This window comes from Aethalodelphis obliquidens, unplaced genomic scaffold (genome assembly GCF_003676395.1).
Source record: "Aethalodelphis obliquidens isolate GAN/ISIS:26980383/991018 unplaced genomic scaffold, ASM367639v1 scaffold77, whole genome shotgun sequence".
In the NCBI taxonomy this organism is placed as follows: domain Eukaryota; kingdom Metazoa; phylum Chordata; class Mammalia; order Artiodactyla; family Delphinidae; genus Aethalodelphis; species Aethalodelphis obliquidens.
The window spans coordinates 5,196,084-5,223,164 of NW_020838021.1; the positions used below are offsets into that span (position 1 = coordinate 5,196,084).

At 34.3% G+C, this 27,081-nt stretch overlaps 1 protein-coding gene across 5 annotated transcripts in view; it reads right to left on the reverse strand.

Moving 5' to 3' along the window:
- Window positions 1-27,081, reverse strand: part of STAG2 (STAG2 cohesin complex component) — a 115,667-nt gene that overhangs the window by 57,005 nt on the left and 31,581 nt on the right. For all 5 annotated transcript variants that reach the window (XM_027092372.1, XM_027092369.1, XM_027092371.1 and 2 more), the window contains exons 2-6: window positions 17,918-18,061; window positions 14,649-14,727; window positions 11,296-11,460; window positions 5,726-5,822; window positions 1,363-1,439 (exon numbers count right to left, since the gene is read on the reverse strand). In XM_027092372.1, coding sequence (XP_026948173.1) covers window positions 1,363-1,439; window positions 5,726-5,822; window positions 11,296-11,460; window positions 14,649-14,727; window positions 17,918-17,961 — 462 coding nt within the window. In that variant the 5' untranslated portion in view covers window positions 17,962-18,061. The remainder of the gene's footprint in view (window positions 1-1,362; window positions 1,440-5,725; window positions 5,823-11,295; window positions 11,461-14,648; window positions 14,728-17,917; window positions 18,062-27,081) is intronic.

Sequence of the window (27,081 nt, forward strand, 5' to 3'; positions counted from 1 at the left end):
GCATTCACCAATGAAGATACACTGAGGTCCTCCATAAATCATTAAAAACAAGCAAGTCATAAAGATAAAAACAGAGATCAATACTACACAGAACCTCTAAAAGTAAGAGTTTCTGACAAGAATGTCCTAGAAACTTACGGTCATTTTATCAGTATGATTTAGTAAAATTTTTAACAATTAAATTTTGTCATTAGAGCCATACATTTTTTAAAATTTTAAGTCATGCCATAAACAAGTTGAACTATGTCTCATCTGAGAATAAGGTCCTAATACTCCACAAAAAGGTTTTCTTCCACATTTTCTGATTGGCTCATTTAGTGCTATATTGAAAAGTGTCATCTTAATTGCTGTTAGCAACTTGGTTTGCTGATATTTTCAAATCTTATTTCAGGATTCTTGTTTCAAATAGCTGTTTAGAAGAAAGAAAGTTCTCACTAAAACATTTAATATCAGAAAGTTAAAATAATACCATTCCTCATAATTATATCTCAATTAGAGACTGATTAATAGCACTTAGTGATCATCAAAGCCATTTTAACAACTCTTGTCTATCTTTTAGAATGATAGTTGAAAGCTCCTTCATCTGAGTAAGCAAAAAAAACCCAAAAAAACATCAAATAAAACTCAAATGAGACAAGGCTTTCTACTTGAAAATTCATGGTGAAAAGCTTTAAAGAGTAAAACTACTGGTGCTGGAATACAGCTGTGAACAAAACAAACAAAAATCCCTGTCCTGAAGGAGTTTATATTATAGTAAATCTAAATATGTCTTTATTGGCAACAATACTTCAAAGACATCACCGTGATAAAGGATCAACTAAAGTCTAAGCTACTACTTATTATGGATTTGTATTGTTCTTACTACTCAGATTTGAAACATAAATAAGACTTTAAACAATTTTATACATATATATGTATGTATGTATTTTCCTTTGCCTAAGCTTGTACCTGGTTCCCCAAGTATTTATCAAATCTTCCTTCTACAACATTCTATAAACATAAGGTATGTTTACAGGCACTTAAATTTTATTCTTACTTGAAATTTTAATTTTTTGACAAATAAAAACTGCTACCATTTATTAAGTTCTTACTATATGCCAGGCATTGTAAAATGCTAAGGAATTTTTCAAACATTACTGCATTCAATTTTCATAACAGCCTTATAAATATTTTTAGCTCCATTTTACAGATGATGAAACTGATGCTAAGACAACTTGCCCAAGGTCACATGGCCATCATTTGATTGGATTTCTACTGCCGAAGCACTTACCCACAACACTAATATTCAGAATTTAATACTCTGAAGAGTAAATCAAGATCAAGATGCATAAAATTATCATAACATTTAGGGTAATAACTTACCTCATCAAACTCTTCAGTCATTTTTCGAATTATTTCAGAGTTCTGCATATGTCTAAACATTTCTGCTGTGACAACACCTGAAATGTGCAAGTGTAAGAAGTTAATGGTAAATTTAAAAAATAACTTCTAAGTCCATCTCTAACACTAAAATGTCTACAATCGCACAATAAGGTGTACTTCAATAGCACTTGATCTTTACCATGTTACTCAACCCTATAAAGCACAAATGCCATTATCAACATATACAAGAAAACAGCCCCACACTTCTGACAGGTATCTTTTTTTCCTAGAACAATCAGCCTTAGCCATTTCTACTTGACTTAACTTTACTCATGCATAGAATGACTAAGACCCTTTAATATAAAGCATATGTCATCAAGCATGAGGCAGCATCCAGGGTAACATTTAAAACCTTGAGGATGAACCTGAAGAAAATAAGGGAAAGAGTAATAGGTAGACTTCACTTTAGCCAGGTTTCTTTATTAAGTACAACAATATGTAAGGCAACTACATCCCATCATCCCCTCAAAGGGCTTCAAATAAACATAAGTAGTAAGCTGTAGTTCCTGCTCATCCAGAAGCCTGTAATCTAGTTGTAAGTTTAAACAAAGAATAACGGGGGGGGGGGCAGGGAGCAGAGAGAAAGGGAAAAATAAAGTATTAAAGTTAGTACATAATAAATGCCCAAATGAGTTGAAAAGCCAAGAAAGACTATAGCTCAGACAAAAAAAAAAAAAAAAAAAAAAAAGATCTGGATAAGTAGGTGTTTCTTATAAGGACATTTAGAGTTTTAAAGGAGTATGGAAGAGGCGAGGAGAAAGGATGCACATTACAAGTAGTATAACTGTATCACTTTGCTGTACACCTCAAATTAACACTGTAAATCAACTGTATTTCAAAAAAAAAAGGTAGTAAAAGTCAGCCAGGTATAGGTCAAATATCAAAAAAGGGGTTTCTAGGAAAAAGTTATGAGTAGGAGACAATGCAAGAAGAAGTCGTACATGAATTTCCACTGATGGGGTGTCAGATATTTTTTAAAAAAAGAAAAAATGTAAAAAGTGAATTTCCTAAACCACATTTCTAATGCTAGATTATTTATTCTTTGCCAGTCTAATCACTATGAATACCATAAATATAGTAACATCTAAAAGAATGTCTTGGGGCTTCCCTGGCAGTCCAGTGGTTAGGACTCCACACTCTCAATGCAGAGGGCACAGGTTCGATCCCTGGTTGGGGAACTAAGATCCTACATGCAGCACGGCACAGCCAAACAAAAAAATTTTTTTAATTTAAAAATAAAAGAATGTCTTGGTACAGGAATATGAGATTTATTATAAAAGTTAGATATATTTCAATTGACCAAGCTCTATTTTATATATGCATGCACATGTGTGTGTGCATATAAATTTAAAAACAACAATAGAACATCATACTCTCTTTCCAACCCCAAATCTGAAAAGAACAACTGCTATGTGAGCTCCCTTCTCTATGGGCATGCAATCTGAAGACCTTCCAGTAGCGTAACAAAACCAGCAGTAGTAGAATAGGAACTAACATCCATTGAGCCGCGTATGCACCAGCCACTTCAGCCCTGGCAACAAGCCTATATAGGAGGTACTATAATCCTGGCTTTACAGATGAGGAAACCGATGCTAAGGCAAAGAGAAGTTAAATAATTTGTATGAGATTATTAGTCTACATCTTGCTGCCCAGCCCCAGGTGAGATCAATTTCTACTGGTACTGTGAAAGAGCCCTTACTTACCACATTAAAAAACCAAATGATTGTTTAAAAATATTAACAAATTTGAAAGAAAGCATGATTTCCCTGACTAAAGAAGCACATTCTCAAAAACCTTTTGAGAGGTTTTTAATTTATATCTAGAGCCATGGATGTATCTCCAGAACCTTTTCATACTTTATACCCAGGTACTGTAAATGTGGCAGTGCTAGAGAAGGACAAGTAACTCAATCCCTGAAATAATTTCTACGAAATAAGCATTTATATATAAATAAATCTCAAAGTAAACATATTGCATACATTTTGACAAACTTCTAAAGCTCCTCCTCTCATCTCATAGACCATATAACAGCCATAAACCCAAATATAAGCAGAAAACAAAATAGCTGTCACAAACTCCATGCATATAATAACTCCTGAGGCAGGTATAAAGGAGCCATCAGGACATCAGGCCAGCTCCCACTGCCTTAAAAGTGTGGGGGACATGAAGCAAGACTGCTTTAAAAACTGGTAAACTGAAAAGTGACAGCTGACCAGGAAAGAAAGAAGGAAACAACTGGCCACAGAATCACCAACCACAGAGCAGTCTGGAGCCATTCAGTGTAGGGCCAAACATCTCTCCACATACCTCAATACTTCAGAAGGCATAACTACAGTAAAATAACTGATGCTCATAATAACAGTCCTAAATCCACAGGAAAAGGTACACTGTATACACTTAAGCATGTTTCTAATTCATTTATAAAAGAATTCTACCAAAATATTTTTGAGTATGTTTTGTAAGTACTTAATGACCTTAACTTTGATTACATGGTAAATTCCTCTTTATGGAGCTTCCTTGCTTCTAAAATAAATATTATAGCAGTGTTTAAATCTACCTAAGTTTTCAACACCTTCAATTTTTAAAAATTTTCACAACCTTGTTTGTGACAAGGTATGTCCAAATGTTTAATGGGCAAGCTCCTGATTTATAAATACAGTGATGCCAGAAAAGGAATGTATCTGATAAAGGGAAATGCTCTGACTACGGCTTTGTTTTAAAACTGCAATTCAGAAGCCTAGTTAGGAAACTAAAACTGATCAAACTATGGTATAATAGGTAAGACTGAATATAAAAATTAGAATTTCAAATCATTAAATTATTTCTGGCACCTGTTCACTTGTTCTGCAATCAACCTTCCATTTTCAAAGAATCTAAGGAGAAAGGACGTTGCCCTTGATTACATAACACCACAAACAGGTACTTGTACCCTTCTACTCCAGAAAGATGGGATGGACATAGACAAAAAAATAATAATATCAACATATCTCATTTTCTAAAGAGTTAATCTGGTTCATCATACTGTCATTACTACAACACTTCCTCTGAGCAGATTCAGTAGAATTTTCTAATACTGATTTACAGCTACCTTTAGCTAAGAAGTAAACTAGGCAACTCTGCACTCTAAAGACATTAAAATTTCTAAAAAATGGCCATATTAATGGCATTATGAAGACCATAGACCCAATAAGTTAATAAATTTGTCTATCAGGCCTCACATATATAACATTTAATATGTAGACTGCACTGAAAGTTGTGATCGACCTCATAAAATGCATCAGTTCTTAAAATGTTACTTGTTTTCCAATTGCAATGACAGGATGTTTAAAGACGTTTTGTAGAATTAAAGGAGTAGACATAAGTAAATTGTTTTCTGGGATCTCTTTTCAGATTTGTTTATTAAATCAGTCATTCTTTAGCACCTTAATTCTTTAGATCTACTTTTAGGCAATCTTCCCTCCTCCTAACTTCTAATGCCCATGTTTTTGGTGCCATTTTCATTAAAAAAATGTAATACCCTTGGAAAACTCTGTAACATTTATTAGCCTGTGCATCTTCTAGAATTTCAAGGATGGGCCAAGTATTAGGGAGACACAGAATAAATCAGAACCTGCCCATGATCTTGACTAACTCATTTACTGATCCAGATCAGGATGTATGACTCCCCAACTTACACAATTTTGTCTCCCTGGCCAAATGTGTGTACTACATGTTTTTGTCTCAGGGAAGACATTTTATATTTTCCCTACTCTTACTTCAAAATCTTTTAAAATAAAGTATAAACACTTTAAAAAAGACCCCGCTCCCCACTCCAGTTTCTCTACCTTTTAGGGAAAAAAACCTGTAAATGTCACCAATTCCTTAGTTTACTTACTTACTTAGTTACTTACTTACCTACTTACTTACTTACTTACTGTTATTCAGGGCACTTTTTAACTCCCTACACTCTACAATTCCCTGCCACTTGAACCTGTATCTCTTCATTATCTTCCTCCTCCATTCTTAATCCATTTCTTTGCTCCTAAAACCAGATGCTGAAAGTGGGAAATATATCTAATAAAGTAACATAACAATTATAAATTGCCAAGTTTTTAGTTAACTTTCACATGTGAATATAACAGTCTCAACAGACTTTCTCTCTTTGTTCTTTGCTCTTTTTTCCTTACATACATTTTGTATGGTTATAATGCAAATAACTCAGTATCGTGGCATTAGTTTCCACATGAAGTGCTAATAATCTTTAGGTGAAACAAAAAAGAAGAGAACATTTGAGAACATTCTGCTTCCAAAATAAATATCTTACCTTTACAGCCTGAACACTGAATAAAAAAGTTGATGAGGTCAAGAAGTGCTATATCTCGGTCATGCTTGTATGACTCTATCCAATCATCTACCACCGACTACAGCAGAGGGGGAAAAGAACCATTAGCTTTTTCTAACGTTCTAAGAGTTAATTAAGTCAGATTAAAGTCGTTAAGATTCAACATTAAGTGGTATCACATTATTTCAATAAATACATACACTTGTATACTAAAATTTAAAGTTAAATTTAAACAATAAAATGGAATCAAATTCAGTAAATTAATCACCTGATTGTACATAAATGATCCATCTTCCTCATTTTTGCATTAAAAGGAATCTAAAAACTAAATATGGGACCCAATTCTATAAACTGAAATTTCTTAGTGATATTATAGATATCACTATATAGTGATATCTATATAGATATCTATATAGATATTATAGATACCTTAGAAAATACTGATATTTGACTAAAATATTGTAGTGAGCACTAATAGTCCCATATTAATAAGAAATAAGCATCAAAAGAAAGTAGGATAGTTCATGGATCTGGAGACTTAATATTGTTAGATGACAGTACCCTCCAAATTGAGCTACAGACTCAATGCAACCCCTATCAAAATCCCAGCTGGCTTCTTAGCAGAAATTGAAAAGTTGATCCTAAAATTCTTAGGGTAATGCAAGGTATCCAGAATAGTCAACAGTCTTGAAAAAAGAACAAAGTTGAAGGACTCACACTTCATGATATTAAAGCCTACTACAAAGCTACAGTAATCAAGACAGTAGAGTACTGGCATAAGGACAGATACGTAGATTAATGGAATAAAACTGAGAGTCCAGTAATAAACCCTTAGATTGATGGTCATTTGATTTTTGACAAGGATGCCAACCCAATTCAATAGCAAAAGACTAGTCTTTTCAACAAATGGTGCTGGGACAACTGGATATCTGTATGCAAAAGAATGAAGCTGGACCCTCTCTCACATCATACACAATCAAATACCTAAATGTAAGAGTTAAACCTATGAAACACAGAAGTAAATCTTCATAACCACTGAGTTAGGCAAACCCTTCTTATATATTAGACCAAAAGCACAAGAGACAAAAGAAAAAATAAATTTGACTTATTCAAAATTAAGACTTTATTCTTGAAAGGACTCCATCAAGGAAGTGAAAAGACAACCCACAGAATGGGAGAAAATATTTGCAAATCATATATCTGATACGGAACTTGTGCCCAGAAAATATAAAGAACTACAATTCAATAATTTTAAAGAGCCAAATAACCCAATTAAAAATATAGGCAAAGGATCGGGATAGACAGTTCTATACAGAAGATATACAAATGGCCCTTAGCACATGCAAAGATGCTCAGTGTAACTGGCCACAAAGGAAATGGAAATCAAAACCACAATAAGATACCACTTCACTCCCACTAAGATGGCTATAATAAAAAGTACAGACAATAATAAATGCTGGCAAGAATTTGGAGAAATGGAATGCTAAAACACTGCTCGTAAAAAAGTAAAATGGTGCTGCCACTTTGTAAAAACAGTTTGGCAGCTCCTCAAAAAGCTAAAGAATTAAATGACCCTGGAACTCAACTCCTAGGTATTTATTACCCAAGAGAAATGAAAACGTATGTCCAAACAAAAATTTGTACAATACTACTCATAACAGCATTATTCACAACAGCCAAAAAGTGGAAACAAACCACAGATACATCAAGGGATGAATGGATAAATAAAGCATGGCATATCCATACAATGGAATGTTATTTGGCAATAAAAAAGAATGAAGTTATAATACATGCCACACCATGGATGAACCTTAAAAACACACTAAGTCAAAGAAGCCACTCAAAAATGACCATATATTTATATGACCTCGTTTATATGAAATGTCCAGAATAGGCAAATTTATAGAAAGTAGATTCATGGTTGCCTAGACTTGGGGGCAGGTGAGGAGAAAGTGACTGCTAATGGGCACGAGGTTTCTTTCTGGGGTATTGAAAAAATTCTAAAATTAGATTGTGGTGATGGCTGCACAACTCTGTGAATGTACCAATACTAAAATTCATTGAATTTACACTTTAAAAGGGTGAATTTTATGGTTTGTGAAGTATATTTCAATATAGCAATTTTTTAAAAAACAGAACTAAAAAATAAAAGCAGCACTTTATTCCTTCATGGACAAAAGAGGAAACCACAAAACAGATAAAAAAATTTTTAAATAAACAAAATTTTAAAAATTAAGATGATAAATTACAGCTAATATAAAAAATGAAAAGTCAGGAGGGAAAATGTTTTAAGTTATATACCAATAAATACGGAATTTGGGTATGAACTGAATGAATAAAATATGTACAATTTGATGTACAAAAAAGATAATATGATCACATGAAAAAGAAAAGAAAAAGAAAATATTATTTAAGAATAACCTGGTTCATAGAGATTTACTGGACATATTCTAAAATGTTGCTTAATTTCTAGATTTCAGTCCTTTTCTATATTTTATAGCAGCTTGTGTATGTGAACCAACTCAATTTATGAAAGAAATGTTTCTAAGATGATCCCCAAATATGATATGGGCAGTATCAAGAGAATATATTATGTGATATGGGAGTTTTAAAACATGGCCCCAAGTTGTTTGACATTGCTCCCCAAAAAGAAGTGAGGTCTATGTCCCCTTCTCCAGAACAGAGTGCAGCAGAAATGATGCTTCCAAGATTAGGTCATAGAAGGCTATTCAACTTCTGCATTGGGTTCTTGCAGCACTACAGAACTAGATACTTCCTCTCAGGATAGTCTCTCCAAACTCAGAAGCCATACTGTAAGAAGCCAAAGCCACGTGGAAGGACCATTTGTAGGTACTCCAGGTAACAGTTCCAGCTGAGCCCAGCCTTCAAATCACTACTGACTAGGTACCAAACATGAATAAAGAAGTCTCCAGATTATTATAGTCCATAACTGCTTTTGTCACCTCCAGGCATTCAAGCTATCTCAGCTAAGACCCCAGCCATCATGGATGGAAGCACAGAAGAGACATCCCTATTTACCTCTGTCTGAATTCTAGATCCACAGAATCACTAAGCATAATAAAATGGTTGTTCTTTTACATCACTGAGTTTGGGGTGGTTTGTTATGCAGCAATAGATAACTAGAACAAGGGCTATTCTCATCAATAAAGATACAAAAATATTTAATGAAATCTTACAAAAAAATCACATCACATCAAAAAGTTATTCTTGAAGATCAAGAAGAGTTTATACTAGAGTTTACATAAGGCTGCTGTAATAAATACAAATAAAATACAAATAGTAAAACTAATATAAGCTATCACAATGAAATATATTTAAAATTTTTAATCATCAAATAATATACTAAAAACTCATTCAATAAAATTCAACATCTATTATCTAATAGAACTAGGGGCACATGCATGATTTCTTCTTTCTTAAAATTTAAGAACTATTTTAAAACCAACAGTGAGTCTTGTACTTATTCACTCTCACTCATAATCACCGAAATAGGGATATCCTGGGGATACAAAAAAATGAGTAATACACAGTCCCCAATCAAGGAATTAACAATCTAGAAGCAAATACAGACATGTGCATAACTATAATACAATATACTAAGTGCTATACTGGAAAGAGAAGAATAAGAAATACATTCAAGGGGAGAAGGAGATAAGAGTCCAAAAATGTTTCCCCAAAAAAGAGTGACATTTGAATTAGTCAATCCTGTGATATGGAAGGGAGAAAAATAAGACTATTCCAGGCAGTAAGAAAAACAAAAAGAAAGGTCTAGGGGCAGAGAACATATGGCAGCTAGAGAACAGCAAGTATGCCATAAGGAAATCTGGGCTGGAACTTTTAGATAAGGAAGAACTCTTAGAAGTTTGTAAACAGGAGACTTCCTTGATCAAATTTGGTGTTAGAAAGATAACACAAGTGGGAGTACACAAAACAAACTGGAGGTGGAGAGATGATTCAGGGAAATCAATGGAGAGATACTGTGGATATACTGCTTTTAAGCGGGAAATCACACTTAGAAATAGAAAAACAAATGGCATAGAGGTACAATCTTAACATATGACAAACCATAAGCAACACAAAAATAAGAAAAATGTTCACTCTTTAAACACTGAGATACCATTAACAAAAAGAAATATAAAGCTAAGCCCTCACATTTTCTATTAAAAAATTCTGATGAGCCAAAAAGTTAAAAAAAAAAAACCCTACAGACTAGACAAAAATAGAATAGCCTAATTAGCTGCGGATATAAGTTGAGATTTCTGATGTTAACAAAAATGATAAGATATTAGAAAAAAAATAATGCATTTAACCACTTAGAACAAAATATTATAGAGAAAAGTATAATATAAATATAAAAAGGAAAGTAATGAAATGGTATACAATTTAACAGAGATAATTTATCCCTTCAATAAAATTAACCCAAAATGGTAACCAGAGAGGAGGATAATTTTTTAAATTAGGAAATGACTAAATAAACCATAGCACAGTAATATAATAAGACATTATTTCTTTCAAATGTGTACACAAAATAATCATTTAAAACATTAAACAAGAAATAAAATCCACATCCTAATCACAACCCTATGAAAGCTAACCATATATGGATAAGTGACAGTGAATTCGAATTTAAGAAAATACGTTGCACTATACAATTGGTGATAGTTCAAAAGCTAACAATTCTTTTTCATCTTACGTGTAAAAAATGTGCCTTATTAGTTCCAATTGATATTTTAAAATTTATTTACAAAACCATACATATTTAGATAAATGCATATTTATAATCAAGATTTACATTTCAGTTATTCATTAATAACAAAGTTTAATGACTAGCCTTCCCTAAACAATCCATGTGCACCTTTTGTAGATGAAAGTTAATTCCATGAAGGAAAAAAACTATTCCCTATAGCTTTTATAAATTAAATAATAATTTCATTAAGCGTGTATATTGAGTATAGTGTTGATTCAATTTTTAAAAACCATATGGGTTTAGCCTCCAGTGTAAAGCTGAAATGCTTCTACTGTCATAAAATTATGAAGAAACAAATTTAGGATGATTTAACATGAATATGACTCCAACTCTGTACTCCTCTGGTAAGAAACAGCACAAGTAATAAAATTTGTAATAGACAACAGTGATCAAAAGAATTCACTAAAGTGGACAGTGATTACATTAGGTCACTCAGCCAAGAATTCTGTATGTGCAAAGAACTTCATGTTTTAACAGCCACTATATAAACTCAAAGGAAATTGAAATGTCACAGTCAGGGTTTACATCAGCATATTTTTTGACATATTTTTTATTATATGCCATTAAAAGAAAATAATGCAGCAGAAAATGACTCAAGACACAGCTTAAAGGTCTTATGTCTGAATAGACAGATCCCTTGTTTTCTGACTAGTTTGTTGCTTTTTTCTAATACACAGTATTAAAAAATTTTTAAACACAATTAGAAAAATCAGGGATATATTTTATATAATTCACTTAAGTTCAAAATGTACAAATGAACCAGGAAGAACACAATAAACATTACCTGCATAGCACTCTTGCCCATTTTAACAACTTCAAACAACATCATGTTTTCCACTCCATTCTGCTGGTGATGACCATTCATTCGGTTTGGACCAGAAGGAGGTTTTCCTCCTCCATTTCCACCTTTGCCCTTTTCTCCTGGGCCTTTTTTGCCTTTTTTACAAGTCTGCATAAAAATACAAGTTGCTTAAGTTATATCCTTATCCTTGAGAGTTCAAAATAAAGCTACAGCAGGAGCAGCTGATAGCGTGCAAAATTATAAAACACTTAAACCTGACCTAAAGGGGACTGCCATACACATGCGTCATAATAAAATGATATAGTTGTGACAGGCTCTTTGTGGTATCAATTTTTTTAACTTATACTACCATATACCTCATGTGACACTGCAGTTAGGAGCACAGTCTCTGTAGACTGACAGACTGCCTAAGTCCCAAATTTCTATTCCTGTTAGCTGAGTGATCTTGGGCAAGTTACTTAACCACACTGTGCTTCAGAGAGATTTTCTAACTTGTAAAATGAGGATAAAAGTAAAAAAAAAAACAAAAGTGCCTACTTCATAGGATTGTGCTTTAGGGTGCAGACTGTAGTGGGCAGCAAGAATAACAAAACTCTATGAAAGAAGTAACTCGTAATGAGTTCAACATTTTAACTTGATGTCTATTGTTAGTCTTATAAATCACTGCAGTGCATTGACAAAGGAATTCTAAACAGTATGAATAGGTATATCAACCTCTTTCTTGTTCTGGGCCTTCCCTCCAACACTTATTTATCATGAAAGTTCAATTAACGAACACTATGGAAATGAAGCCCCTTTATAAGAAAGTTAACATTGGGTGGAGGGACTTCATAAATCAGTGAATAGGCTGCCTACATGCCTCAGATATAAAACACCTCCAACAGCATTTATACCTTATTATTAAAAAAAAGTCATTCCCCAACTCAGAGTCCTCATTTCTAAAATGCCAGAGTTGTATCAATATCTTTACAGGTTAGAATAGATGATTTCGAGGGTCTCTTTTAGGTCTACCCATTTCTATGATCTAGAGCAACAGTCAGCAAACTTTCTGTAAAGTACCAGATAGTAAATATTTTAAGGCTCTGCAGGCCACATACTGTCTCTGTCACATATTCTTTATTTTCACTATCCTTTAAAACTGTAAATACCATTCTTAACTCGTGGGCAGTACAAAAACAGGCCATAGTTTGCAGATCCCTGATCTATAGCCAGATCTACAAATTTACTTCCACTGACAGTCTGTATGTTTCTATACTTTGTTCCATAAAGGGTCTTTTCTCCTTCTTCAAGAATCTAAAACCACCCTACTCTTAGGAACTACTTCAGGGGCTTCCCTGGTGGCGCAGTGGCTAAGAATCCGCCTGCCAATGCAGGGGACACGGGTTCAATCCCTGGTCCAGGAAGATCCCATATGCTGCGGAGCAACTAAGCCCGTGCACCACAACTACTGAGCCTGCACTCTAGAGCCCACAAGCCACAACTACTGAGCCCAAGAGCCACAACTACTGAAGGCCACGTGCCTAGAGCCCGTGCTCTGCAACAAGAGAAACCACTGCGATGCCCGTGCACCACAACAAAGAGTAGCCCATGCTCGCCGCAACTGGAGAAAGTCCATGCACAGCAATGAAGACCCAACACAGCCAAAAATAAATAAATAAAATTTATTTTTAAAAAAAGACTATGAGGTAGTATACTATAGTGGATTAAGAGTATACCACCTTTCAACAGATGTGGGCTCAAATCCTTAATGACTAAGCTTCTCTAGACCTCAGTTTCCTATCTATAAAAATTAAGTTTTCTAATCTACAGGGCTGTTCAAATATTAAATTAGATAACATGTAAAATTATTAGCACACTGCATGGAACATACATAGTATAGGGTCAAAACATTATTATTGTTATAATAAATCATTGATCTGATGCCTAATACCTCACTCACAACAGTGGCTACTCTATTCAGATGCCACTATAAGTCTTATCCCAGCTTGCAAATTAAAGCCAAAAGCAGAGTTTTGGTTTTGAAAGATGACTGCAGAACAAGGAAAAGTGGTTTTCTAATGAATAAGCATATACTACCCACTAGAATTATGGCTGTCTTTGGATAGTCATGAGTTAACATTTGTATTCATTCACATTCTCTCCCCTCCGCCAAACTACCACTTTTTAAGGGACTAAGAATGCATACGAAATTATGAAACACATGGATTATGTGCACTCTAAAAAGATATTCCAAGGACTAGTTAAATAAATTATGTTCCATACATAAAATGGGATCCTATGACACCATTAAAAATTACAGACAGGAAAAATTCACTGATAGGAAAGCTGCTGACAACATGTCATTAAGTTTTAAAAGCAAATGAAACAGTTTGCACAGTATGATTCCATTTAAGTAAAATTCTATGTGCATTTTTATATACAGGTGTATATATACATGTGTATGTTCATCAAAAATGTTTACATATTTAAAATGGGAAATTTTTACTTTGCTCATTGTACATTTCTGCATTATTTAGACTTTTTAAAAGTAAATGTGGATTGACATATATACACATATGTATAAAACAGATAACTACTAAGAACCTGCTGTATACACAGGGAACTCCACTTCGCTGTACAGTAGAAACTAACACAACATTGTAAAACAACTATACCCCAATAAAAATAAGAGAATCATCCAAAAAAAAAAAGAGAAAAAAAAGGTAAATGTGTCATGAGAAAATATAAATCCAAAATTCATTTTGGCAAAGAAAATGCTGAACAAAAGCAAGTCATCTTTTGCACAATGTATTTACACATGCACGGAGTCAAATGTACTTTCCAAAATAGCAAAATGATTTAACCATTCACTAAGTTACCCACACCTCTCAGGCTACCCACTCATACTCTAAACTTGCATTCTATTGACTCAGAACTTTGTTAGTTTTTATCCTTGACATTACTTATAAAGAGTCACTGTCAACAGTAACCCATTAGACTTAAACGCTTGTAGGTTACATTTTTAGGGTACTTTAGAATAAGAAATTTACTGATTTGCTTTACATTGGACTACTCATGTACAAATAAAAATAAAGCCAACAGAGTACCACATTTTGCTTAGCATACTATGCTTTATAAAATAAACTACTAGAAACAATGACGTATTAATTTCAACTTTATAGTAGTAGAAGTGTTCAAAGGCTTGCCATACCAGTCAGGGGAAAAAAGCATTTTTAAAAGACAACAACATCTGAGACATAACTAAAACAACTATATATAGTATATAATTATATTTATTCATATATGTATATTTATGACCGTAAGAACCAAAATAAAGACACATATTCTATACATACTTTTCCTTTGCCTTGCTTTTGGTTTTTTCCTTCAATGTCTTCAAAATCTGTGTCAGAAGAAAAATGTGTTTCTGACTCCCTATGACAAAAAGATAAGCAATTATTTAAAATCTTCCTTAGAAATGTAGATGGAGTTTCTAAATTTTGCCATATTTTCTAAAAGAAAGGCTTGGTTAACTCATTACAAAACTATATTAGCATTAAATGTAATTAAGATGCTTTCCCAAAGCAACATATCGTAGCATATTACCAAACATTTAAAATTATATAACACAAAAACATTAATCTAAAACACAAATGTCTAAGCATGTTTTTATTTTGTTAATTTTTAACCAAAGCATAAAAACAAAACCAGGGGCTCTCAAACTTTTAACTCTAGGAAACGTGGTGTTCTACTGGAATGGCTGGTTTCATTTTCTGATTCAAAGACCATGGTGTTCAGGTAAAACTGTATTTTAGCACTAGGTATGAGATAATCTTTATTAGGGAATTTTAGCAATATTAAGGATCTTATGACCTTTCCTATATAACACAAAAATATTCATAATCTAAGTGTAACTATACAAAACATGTATTTCTGAAAGAATATACGTAAAACATTTTTACAAACTAAATCAACAGGGTAGGGAAGTGTGCTAATTGATCAAAATCCTTTATGAAGCAAAAAGCTGTTGAGCTATAGTCAAGAAAACTGGTTCTAGTTAATACGGTACTAGGAAACTGTGATCTTGGACAACTGACAACCACTCAATCTTCTCATCTACAAACAATGTTTATGCAGGAAAGAATGAAATCTCTGAAGTCTCTTTAATCTCTAAAATATAGATTTATAGTTCTAAGAAACTGTCCCTCATTTTGGAGTAGGAGGGGTGCTTTGTATAATCTGGATTTTCTAAGGCAAAATGGAAGTAAACCAATTTAAATACACATGTGTGATGCTTCCTATATATGTAAACATGGGTCTATCTATCTAAATAGTAGTAACAGACCCACACTTAAATGCTTAAGGCAAGGCATACCCAGTATCAATATTTGGGTCACAATGGATTTTAGAACTGAACAACACACATAAAAGATAAAGGTTTTACCATTTTAAATGTGTAAAACTATTGTCAGTTTTGTTTAAAATAAATAGAATCAAAGTGAAAGACTATCTTTCTAAAGCTAGTCTTCTCTAACTAGATTTCTTCTATTTCCATTTTTATTGTTATAATAACCAGTTGTCCAGAGGCTGTGAGTTAGGAATACTTTATAAATCTAAAATAATGGTTAAGATGCTAGCAGGGGGAAAAATTACTATTTATAGCACTTACCTACAAAGTTATTTAAACAATGTATTGAAGATAGTGGCAATCCTAACTATGTCCTATAATGTTGCGAGGAAAAGAGCCTGTAATAAACACCATTTCCCATAGTTAATGCACTCAAAACTGAATGACAACTTAATATTAACCTTGAAACTCATGCCTCTTACATCTTAAGAATACTGTTGTCATCAATAATCTTCCCACATGCCTATATGGCTTTGCAAAAAAATTTTTGAAAATGGTTTTAAACATCTTGGTGTGTAAGTAATCTTCTTTCTTCCCCAAGATATCTGTGGGACACTAGCTCTCTTAGAGAGCTCAGTAAATGCTATAAGTCTGCAATCACTAGTCTTTGCCAATATTCTGATGGCCAAAGAGTAATCAAAGGCTCAATTACATTCTTAATCCTCATCTCCAGGCTATCCCAACTAAAAGAATGAGCCACTAGAGGCTTAATTACTAACTGGAAAACCTTCTGAAGAAAACTGAAGTGAGTAAATGGGGTAATAAGAGTCTAAAATATCCCCAACCAGAGAAGAAATATTCTTGTGAGTCTGTCTTTCTCTAATGCTTCCTTCTGTTTTTAAGATCAAAAGAACAACAAAAACCTATCCTAGGTGAAATTAACATATGCTAATATGTTTATGGGGTATACTGGGTTCACCTTTTAGTGGCTGGAAACTTCATGAGCCATCCATCACACGACTGAATCTTCCACTCCTTTCTCTTTACCCTGCCCCCACCTCACATACCCAATCAAATACTGTCTATTCTACCTCCACAACATCGATTCCCTCTTATCCATTACCCTATTTCAGGCTCTAATTACTCGAGATATTCTAATGGTCAACAGTCTAGCTTATAACGCAAACCTTTTAAATTACCTCTACTGTATTAATGTATTTGAGAAATTTCATAAGATAATTTTATAGTAGTCAAACCAAAAATTAATTTTTTTCTCAGACTATCCCATATCCTCCCTCAAACAAAAACAAGAAATTTTCCTCAAGAATCTGAAAGTAGAGTCAATATAAACTGGGATTAAAATCACATTAAAAATCATACTTTGAAATATTGGCAATATCCCAACAGACCCTTAACACTCTGAAAATAATAAAATTATTTAAAAAATGAAAATCTATAAAACATCAAAAGCAGACACTGGCCACCATTATGTACAAGGATATCTGCTGTTTTCAAAATTTTTAGCAACCAGACTCTGTTTTTAAATCAAGTCTTATAAAGACCCTAATATGTGGTATATGTGTGCGTAAAGTTAATGGGGGTCCACGAGCAGTTTAAAGGTTCACTCTTCACTTAGGTACCTCATGAAACTGGAGCTTAGTATGAAAACCACTGCTGCATATAGCAGCTCAAATTCTTTCCTACATCAAAACACCAAAGAGTAATGAGAATAAAAGCTCAATAAGGAGTACAGTAGCTTTTAAGACAAGGGTAAAGAAAATAGCTATGCTGAAGTCACTTTATGGACCAATTAGCATATAATTTGTTTCTGGGGGGTTAAAAAAAAAGGAAAGCATGTCCTACCCTCCTACATTTGTTTTAGCCTGTCATTTGATTTTAAACAGAAATCTGACATTACATCCTAAATAGTATTGCATGGTATATATTCCTTACTAATGAGAACACTTAACATTTTAAGAATTTCATGACACTCCCTTCAAAACAGTTGCTATTGTAAAACCAAGTATGGACTCAAAGAACTGAACAGCAAAAATAATAAATTTTCCAGGATCTAAATTATAAAATATACTACAAAAAAAGGCATGGAATTACTGTTACAGAACTCAGTAAGCATTGATATAAACTATTTCCAAGTATGCATGCTATTTTATACTGAAACATTATATCTTCTCAAGCAGAAGTAACTTTAACTGAAGTTAATACAGTTCCCATTTTGTGGAAAAAATGAGTATTTAGAGATTATCATAATATACTTACTGAAGTAGATTAAAATCAGTTGGTATTTCTGGAGCTGCTATCATTTCTTTATCATCTTCTGGGACGCCCCAATGTCAGAAATATATTCATATATTTACGTGGGTAAAATGATGGTTTGCTTCTTTCTTCTAAGACAAACAATTCCTTTAAAAGGGACAGGGGGCGGGGGGCGGGGAGAACGCCATATTTATTATAAACACGCCAGAAATATTGGGAAGGATATCTACCCCAAAACTAAATTTCCAAGTGTCTGCTAATGTGTTTTAGTAAATAAGGATTTCTGCTTTTTCTAGATACGGATTTGTTACAACTGTTGTAGCCCCACGACAGTAACAACAAATACAAAGAAAGAAGCTTCTACTACAATTATTTTTTTTAATTTGTTATGATTCTCCAGCCTTGCTTAAAAAGACAGATACCCTACCTAGGAACAGAATGAGACTTTTACTCATCCTAAAATCTTTATGACAAGTTTAAACCATAATACAAGACGCCTGAAAATTCTATAGCTTTCTGCTTATGATGTACAGTATAGTTAAAAGGAGCTAATAAAAAAAATCTAAGATATAATTTTAAAATACTTTAAAAACAGGTTCTTCTACCATAGAAGAAACATACGGTCCAAAAGCGTGGCTTATTAATAAATAACTACACTTCATGATAATACCATCTGCGTTGAACAGGAAAGGGGAAAAAATGTTAGCTCTGATCCATTCCCTCAAGGAACTTATAATCAATTTAAATACCAATAATGTCATATGGACAACAGATGAATGCCATTTGTGACCAAAGTAAGTTTGGCCATAGGAAGATGCAGTTCCTAAACAAGAGAGTGACCTAAAAGCAAATGACAAATCTATAACAAAAAAGAGAAAACAGACTGGGTTTGAAGCTCTGAATCTTATGTATAACTTTCTTTTAAAATTTTATGCTTTTATTTCCAAGCAAATCTCATACTTGGTGGCCACCTAAAGACTAAACATATCCAATTAATAATAAATATTCAAATATCACATAGTGATGAACTTCTAATGATCTCTTCCAGCAGAGTAAACTTTATACAAGAAACTGATCATTCAATTTTTCCATTAAGTTTAAATCTTGAAAAAACATCATAAATGGCTACTAATATATAATTTTTAAAAAAATTTTTAATATAATTAACATACAAAAGTTCAAAACACTGCATTTCCTTGCTCACTCTAATTAAGCTACTATGAATAGCAAAATAATGAAGAGGAGAAACAAGAATCAATAATATACAAATTAAGCCCTAATCAAGGGTTGTCTATACCACCACTTTGAGTTTCTTTTTTTCTGAAGAATACTCATATTGTAAAATATTTATTTAGATATCACTGTTAGTATAGTCCTCTCACACTAAATCATGGTCCCAGGATTGTTCCCCTCCAAGACCACTAATTGTTAATTTGTTTTTTTTTTTATTGTAACCTAAGGAATTATCTAAGTAGTATATCAGAGTTCTGAGACTTGCCATCATCACATGTAGGATACACTCTAGCCTCCTAAAAATCCCAACTAATTTAAAAAAGAAAACTGTTTTTTAAAAAGAGAACAATTTTGTTTTTTTAAGTGAGCTGGAGAGGTACAGAGATAATAAGTTCTAACCAACACATCAGGTCATCTAGATGGCAAGATGGAAATAAAGAGCTTGCTGTGTCTGTCTGCCTACCTGTCCCCTCCCCTCTCTCTCTAAGCATTTTATAAAACCAAACTTGATGCATTCCTTAAATATACAGTTTTTAAGCAGACTTTAAAGATAGTTCATAAATGTATTCTACTAAAGGACATAAAGAATGAATCAGCTCTGAAAAGCAGAGAGCACTAAATAAAACAGGTACTGTATGATATACTACATTCCTCTAAATAGCACAGAATTAATTTCTAGTGTACAAGAAGTCTTGCCAGGTCAACTTATTTTTCTCAAAGTACGGCTATACTAACATGTACTTGGTAATTAGAAACCAAAGAAAACACAAAAGAAAAATAGAATTTATAAAGATGTGAGTCTCCCAGACAAGGTGTCTGTATTTTAAAAAGAAATATCATGCCAGGGTCTGATAGGTTTAGAAAAAATTATTAAACTAGCCAACTCCCTATCCCAGTGAAACACCTGTTTTTAAAAGTTTCTAAATATTAAAAATCCATCCAACCAAGTAAAAGTATCTACCATGTGCCAAATGCAGCAGTGGGCACTGGGCATACAGTAGTGAACAGGAGAGCAATGATCCTTGCCCTTATGGAACTACCTGTAACAGTAAATGTGAAAATATATTTCTAGGAAAAGGCACCTTCCTCTAATGCAACCTATTATTAAACATAATATTAAATTCCATGTATCTTGAGTTTTTACTACTGTAATCATGCTCTAAATAACCAATTTGCCACCAAAACAGTTCTTCATAGCTCAAAAAAATTATATATATTAAAGTTGTTGTGTAATTTAAAGAGGTAGGGGGAATGATGGATATGTTAGCATTGGTCTGCGGTTTTTTTTCTTCAAGAATATAAACTTTATCTGCAGGAAGAACTTCGAATTTTTCCCTTTTTATTTTAAATGTCTACAGCTATACATAAATACAATTTGCTTCCCCCAAAGATTTTCATTAAAAAATTCACAAACAAGGTCTTTAAATGTACTTAATGCCATTTGACCTAAGTTGGGAATCCCCAAACTGTAAGAATACATAATGCTCAAATAAAAGTATAAGTTTAATAATCAAACTCACCACACCATTTCTGGCCTACTGTATGTAGGTTATTAATTTTTAAGAAATATGCTCAAAGATCACAAGGTGGAGCTCTCACCTAATGTCAAAGAAAAGCTCTGAGATTTTTAGCATTTGTACCAATTCTCTATAACTACTATAAGAGAGTTAACATTCCAACAGCTTTGGAGGATAAAGCACAGAAATAAAATTTGCTTTAACTCTCAATCACTATTTCCCTTTTGGGAAAAAATACATCCAATAACAACTAGCTTCTGCTTCTCCTTACTGAAAACTAAGCAAACACATTTATCGATAGGTTGAATAACATACTTTAAAGTAAAACCACTTCCTTAGGCTCAAGTGTGTAATACACTGCCATTAAAGATTTATTAAAATTAAAAATAGGTGATTATATATATTTTAATTCTATACCTTAAATTCAAGTAAACGCTCTCAGCAGTAATGCTTTTGATATAAACAGAGATCTAAAAGCTGAAATTTGATCACCATACTTTTCAAGTTATCTATAATGAATCTATGTTTAGGGCCTGTTACTCAGTTTAGATCCCGAGTTAACTAATTCAGTAACAAAAAAACTTTCTTCTTCCACTGCTGAAAACCTGTTGGATACCTACTACTCTAGCACATAAACACAAATATATACTAAATATATATAATTATGCTTGCATCCTTAACTCCAAAAAATGACTTGATTAAAATTATCCACCCACCGCCAAAAAAGTAAAAATACACAAAAAACAACCCGTTTTTCTTTGATATTGTTTTAAAAACTTAAGGTAATTCTGATTTCTTTTTATAGAAGAATGATTGTTTCAAAGTTCCTTTAATTCAATCCCAAGTGGTTTCAAGATAGAAAATAAAAAACTACAAAACTAACAAGGTCCCTCAGAACTCACACGTTACTGGGGAGTGGGGGAAGCACTTAAAGTAGCTGGTGTATTAATTCTTTCCCTAAAAATGCAGAAATAGTCAACTGCTAAAAGCTAGCAAATTCAGCACATATACCACACGTCACACCCTTATCTTAACACTAGCCCAAAAGGGTTACGTTCTTCTATCTATAAGGATCACATCTTGGAAACGTATATACCCTTCTGAAATGCCACCATCATTATAATGCAAACACTTAAAAATAGGAACTACTTAAATGCCCAGCCATGGATTAACTTACGGTACAAAAATGTAATTCATATTCATACACTGAAACTACATATGATGACTGTGTAGCAACATGGGTAAAGTTTGATTAAGTTTAAAGCCTTATATTAGGATACAATATTAACCAAAAAGAAAACAAAGGAAAACAGTTAACATATCAGAGTGGTGAAAATGTGGTTGATTTTTAAATTTTTAATTACGATGTTATCGTTAGTAAGAAAAAAAGTAAATTATGAGGGTGGATATTTATTTTTCAATGTCTTCTCTTAAAATCTGAACTGAGAGGAACTACAAAACTATCTCTGCTGCTAAAACCTGATCTATTCATATTTCAGATACATAATGTCAAAAAGTTACACATCTACAAAAAGAAACTGAGTTCTATCATAAAATATCTTTATTATGTTCACCTACTCAAGATTAGCAGGGAACAGAAACTTTCATATGAACTCCCGACAAGACCCAAAGGTATGTTCCTTTTATTGGCTTATCTACTTTCTTAGGAGATAGCAGACAGAAGTCTGTCATTTAGGATGAGACTGTGAAAGAAAAGGGAGACTAGTTCCTGGAGTTATTTACTCAAAACAGGAAAGTCACTATCATTCCTTATGTCAAATGATACATGGCAACTTTGAGTACATAGGTAGGGCAAGAAATGAAAAAAGCCTTTAAAAAAAGATTTCTCCTTGCTCAAAAAGATATGTTTCCTCCCTCTGTTTATCTCCCTAATTTCTGCTAATAGTCTTCTAAGTAAACAACAGGGTGAAAAGAATGACAAATCAAACAATGATCATGTATATTCAGGTCAGCAACACAATTTTAACCTAAGTGTTTCTTGATAGCATACTCACATTACACCTACCACATAAATCATTTGCAAATGTATTTTCCTTTCCACAAACTAGGAAGGAGTCCTAAAGAATTTCTAATGGGAGCACCTGCTCTAGTGCAGGAATAGGTAATCTGGAGAAGGTAGGACTAGAAGAAATCTAAATACGTAAAAGAATTAATAATCCTGTCTACATTTCCTAACTAACGGTAGGGGAGGTCAAATATCTGCCCTTACAAACTTAAAAAATAATATACAGAAGAAAGGGAAGGCCAAAAGTAAAAAAAAACTTTCTAAAATAACTAAGTAGACAAAGTGAACACACCTAATGCCACAACACTTCAAAAACAACTTTTACTTGCAGGAAGAGGGGAAGGAGCAAGCTGGGGCACAGTCTACACACATCTGGCATCACTATACACTGCCAGAAACTAAGCCAGATAGAACTGGAAACATCCACCTGTTCCCCTCCTATTTTTAAATGTATGATAGTATATGCTCAGCAATCTTCCTTATTTTCTTGTCTACCCACATTCCCCAATACTTTCCAAATGTGACTCAAGTACTAACCACAATTAGGATCACCTGGCCCAACCTACGCAGCTTGCCCCAGTTCTCGACCATCAGTTCTGATTTCTGTAGAAAATCTAGCACTCCATCGTTAACTTCACATGCACAAAGTGCTACCATTTTCAGGAGGGGGGAAAAGGGGGGAGATAAGAAAAGGCTTCTGCCTTATTCCTGCAGACCCACTACTCTATCACTCTGTACTCAGTCGTACCCTGTGCCTTAGTCATCCAAGGATCAATACTCTGCCTTGTTCTTGCTGTAATGTATCTACCAGCTCCATCCCAGGAACTGGAATCCTACCCCTAAACCTACCCTAAAAAGTCTCCCTGTGTCTCTCCAGTTGCCCTAATCCAAATGCCACAATACTGTCCTCCTCTCATCTGTCTACCATACTGACACTGACTGCTGCTAGACACTGGATACCATATCATACCTGATACAGTGGACATATATAAACTATCTAATTCCAAGTCTGCTACTTCCCCAGTTTGCCTAACCAGCTGCTGTTGACTAGACATTATCTGGCCCTATCGCAAAATAAATATCAAAACAGGTAAATATTTATCACATACTATCAAATATCATACCTCAGGACTTCCCTGGTGGCGCAGTGGCTAAGAATCTGCCTGCCAATGCAGGGGACACGGGTTCAAGCCCTGGTCCAGGAAGATCCCACATGACGTGGAGCAACTAAGCCCGTGCGCCACAACTACTGAATCTGTACTCTAAAGCCCGTGAGCCACAACTCCTGAGCCCTTGAGCCACAACTACTGAAGCCCACGCGCCTAGAGCCCACGCTCCGCAACAAGAGAAGCCACCGCAATGAGAAGCCCACACACCGCAATGAAGAGTAGCCCCCGCTCGCCGCAACTAGAGAAAGCCCACGCGCAGCAACAAAGACCCAACGCAGCCAAAAATAAATAAATAAATACATAATCATACCTCAGTCTGCAAGGTCAACAGCTAAATCATGAATCATTTTTTGAAGTACTGTCAATGTTCACTCTTCATCTCACTTATACTTGAATATCATACTCTGAAGTTAGCCTTCTGCAATAATTTAAAGTATGTATGTGCCCCACTGACATAACTTTCTGTATGTTAAGACATGAGTAAACAGCAGCAATTACTACTGGGTGTAGTGGCTTTCGACATTTCAGAGGTGAGACAAAATTAGCTAGTATAAATGAATGTCTAGATCTGAAAATCAAATTTACAACAACGAGCTAATTTCATGTGTTAACACTTGTAAATGGTATACAGCATGATATAAGCACAGTGCATCATTACCATCAAATCCACTTCGCGCTGGGCACCACTGGCTCACTGGCAGATTTCAATCAATAGCGGTTATCAAGGCAGATTTCATAACAAAGTTGATGAAGACAGGATAATCCCGCCCAGATTTTGAGGGAAATCCAAATTTTTATTTCACATACTCTCAGACTGATTACACCAAAAACACTTTCACATTTATTCAAGGCACTAAAAAGTATCTAAATGAAATCTTGAGTGTTTATTAATAACTCACATGAAGATGGAGACACAACTGTAACTTAGATACAATTCGGTTAATAAAGTGTAAAATAAATCACTTTATAGAGGACAGTGGGAAATTTTAATCTAAAATTTAGAACTGCAGTTACTACTACCAAGCACAGTATTTTTTATTCATTTTATTATGGCAGCAAACAGAACATACATGCTACATATTTAATACTTTTTTTTTTTGGCTGCACCACGTGGCATGTGGCTCTTAGTTCCCCAGCCAGGGATTGCACAACCCCTGCAGTGGAAGCGTGGAGTCTTAACCACTGGACCACCAGGGAAGTCCTATATTTAATATTTCTTGTCCCTTCCACGTCTGATTAGGTAACACTTTATTAAAATACCTAGCATTCGCATCCACTTGATATAAACCACTAATCTTCCTACTAACATCCACAGTACACAATTCACAGGCTTGAATTATAGTCATATTAAAGTTCAGAAATCATGTTTTCACAATAAAGTTTATGAACACAGTATAGGCACTTCCAAGTTCTCATTTCAAATCTAAAAGGCTGGTAATTCCACACAATGACAATGACAGGAGAGTCACATATATGTTGTACTCCAAAATTATTTTAATTCTCTCTAAACTTAAGCTTTCCTAAATAAAGATTAAAACATGTAAATTACTTTTTAAAAACTAAACTTAAGCCAGATAAAGACACTACAAAAAACGACAGACCAATATCCCTGATGAACACCAATACAAATATCCTCAACAAAATATTAGCAAACCAAATTCAATAGCATATTAAAAGTTATTATACACCATGACCAAAGTAGGATTTATTCCCCGAATGGAAGGCTGGTTCAGCACATGAAAATCAATTACTGTAATGTACATATTAACAGAATGAAAGGCAAAAACGCCTCACGATCACCTCAACTGATACAGAGAAAGCATTTGATAAGATTCAACACCTTGGGACTTCCCTGGTGGCACAGTGGTTAAGAATCCGCCTGCCAATGCAGGGGACACAGGTCCACGCCCTGGTCCAGGAAGATCCCACATGCCGCAGAGCAACTAAATGCATGTGCCACAACTACTGAGCCTGTGTGCCACAACTACTGAAGCCCACGCACCTAGAGCTCGTGCTCCTCAACAAGAGAAGCCACCACAATGAGAAGCCCGCGCACCGCAAGAAGAGTAGCCCCCGCTCACCACAACTAGAGAAAGCCCACGCACAGCAACAAAGACCCAACGCAGCCATAAATAAATAAATAAACAAATAAAGATTCAACACTTTTTCATGATAAAAACACTCGACAAACTAGACAATGAAGGAAATACCTCAACATAATAAAGAACACTTATGAAAAGCCCGCAGCTAATATCGTACCTAATGGTAAAAGACTAAAAGCTTTCCCTCTAAGATCAGGAACAAGCAATGATGCTCTCTCTCTCCACTGCTATTCAACATGGTACTGGAAGTCCTATCCAAAACAATTAGGCAAGAAAAAGAAATAAAAGCCACCCATATCAGAAAAAAAGAAGCAAAATTATCTCTGTTCACGGATGATATAGTCTTATACATAGAACACTCTAAAGATTTCACCCCCACCACCAAAAAAACTGTTACAATAAACAAATTCAGCAAAGTTGCAGGATATAAAGTCAACACACAAAAGTCAGTTGTGCTTCTATACACTAAAAACAAACAATCCAAAAAGGAAACCATTCCATTTACAATAGCACCAAAAAGAATATTTAGGAACAAACCTAACCAAACAGGTGGAAGACTCAAACACTGAAATTTATAAAACACTGCTGAATGAAATTAAAGAAGTCACAAATAAATGGAAAAATTCCTCATAAAATTCAACGGACTCCAAATAACCAAAACAGTTTAGGAAAAAAGGAACAAAGTTGGAGGAAACACACTTTCTGACTTCAAAACATATCACAAAGGTGCAATACTAGCATAAAGACAGACATACAGGGCTTCCCTGGTGGCACAGTGGTTAAGAATCTGCCTGCCAATGCAGGGGACACGGGTTTGATCCCTGGTCTGGGAAGACCCCACATGCCGCGGAGCAACGAAGCCAGTGAGCCACAACTACTGAGCCTGCGCTCTAGAGCCCACAAGCCACAACTACGGAGTCAGTGTGCCACAAGGCACGTAGGCTCAGCCACAACTACTGAGCCTACGCGCCTAGAGCCCGTGCTCCACAACAAGAGAAGCCACCACAATGAGAAGCCCGCGCACTGCAATGAAGAGTAGCCCCTGCTCGCTGCAACTAAAGAAAGCCCACATGCAGCAACAAAAGACCCAACACAGCCAAAAATAAAATTAATTAAAAAA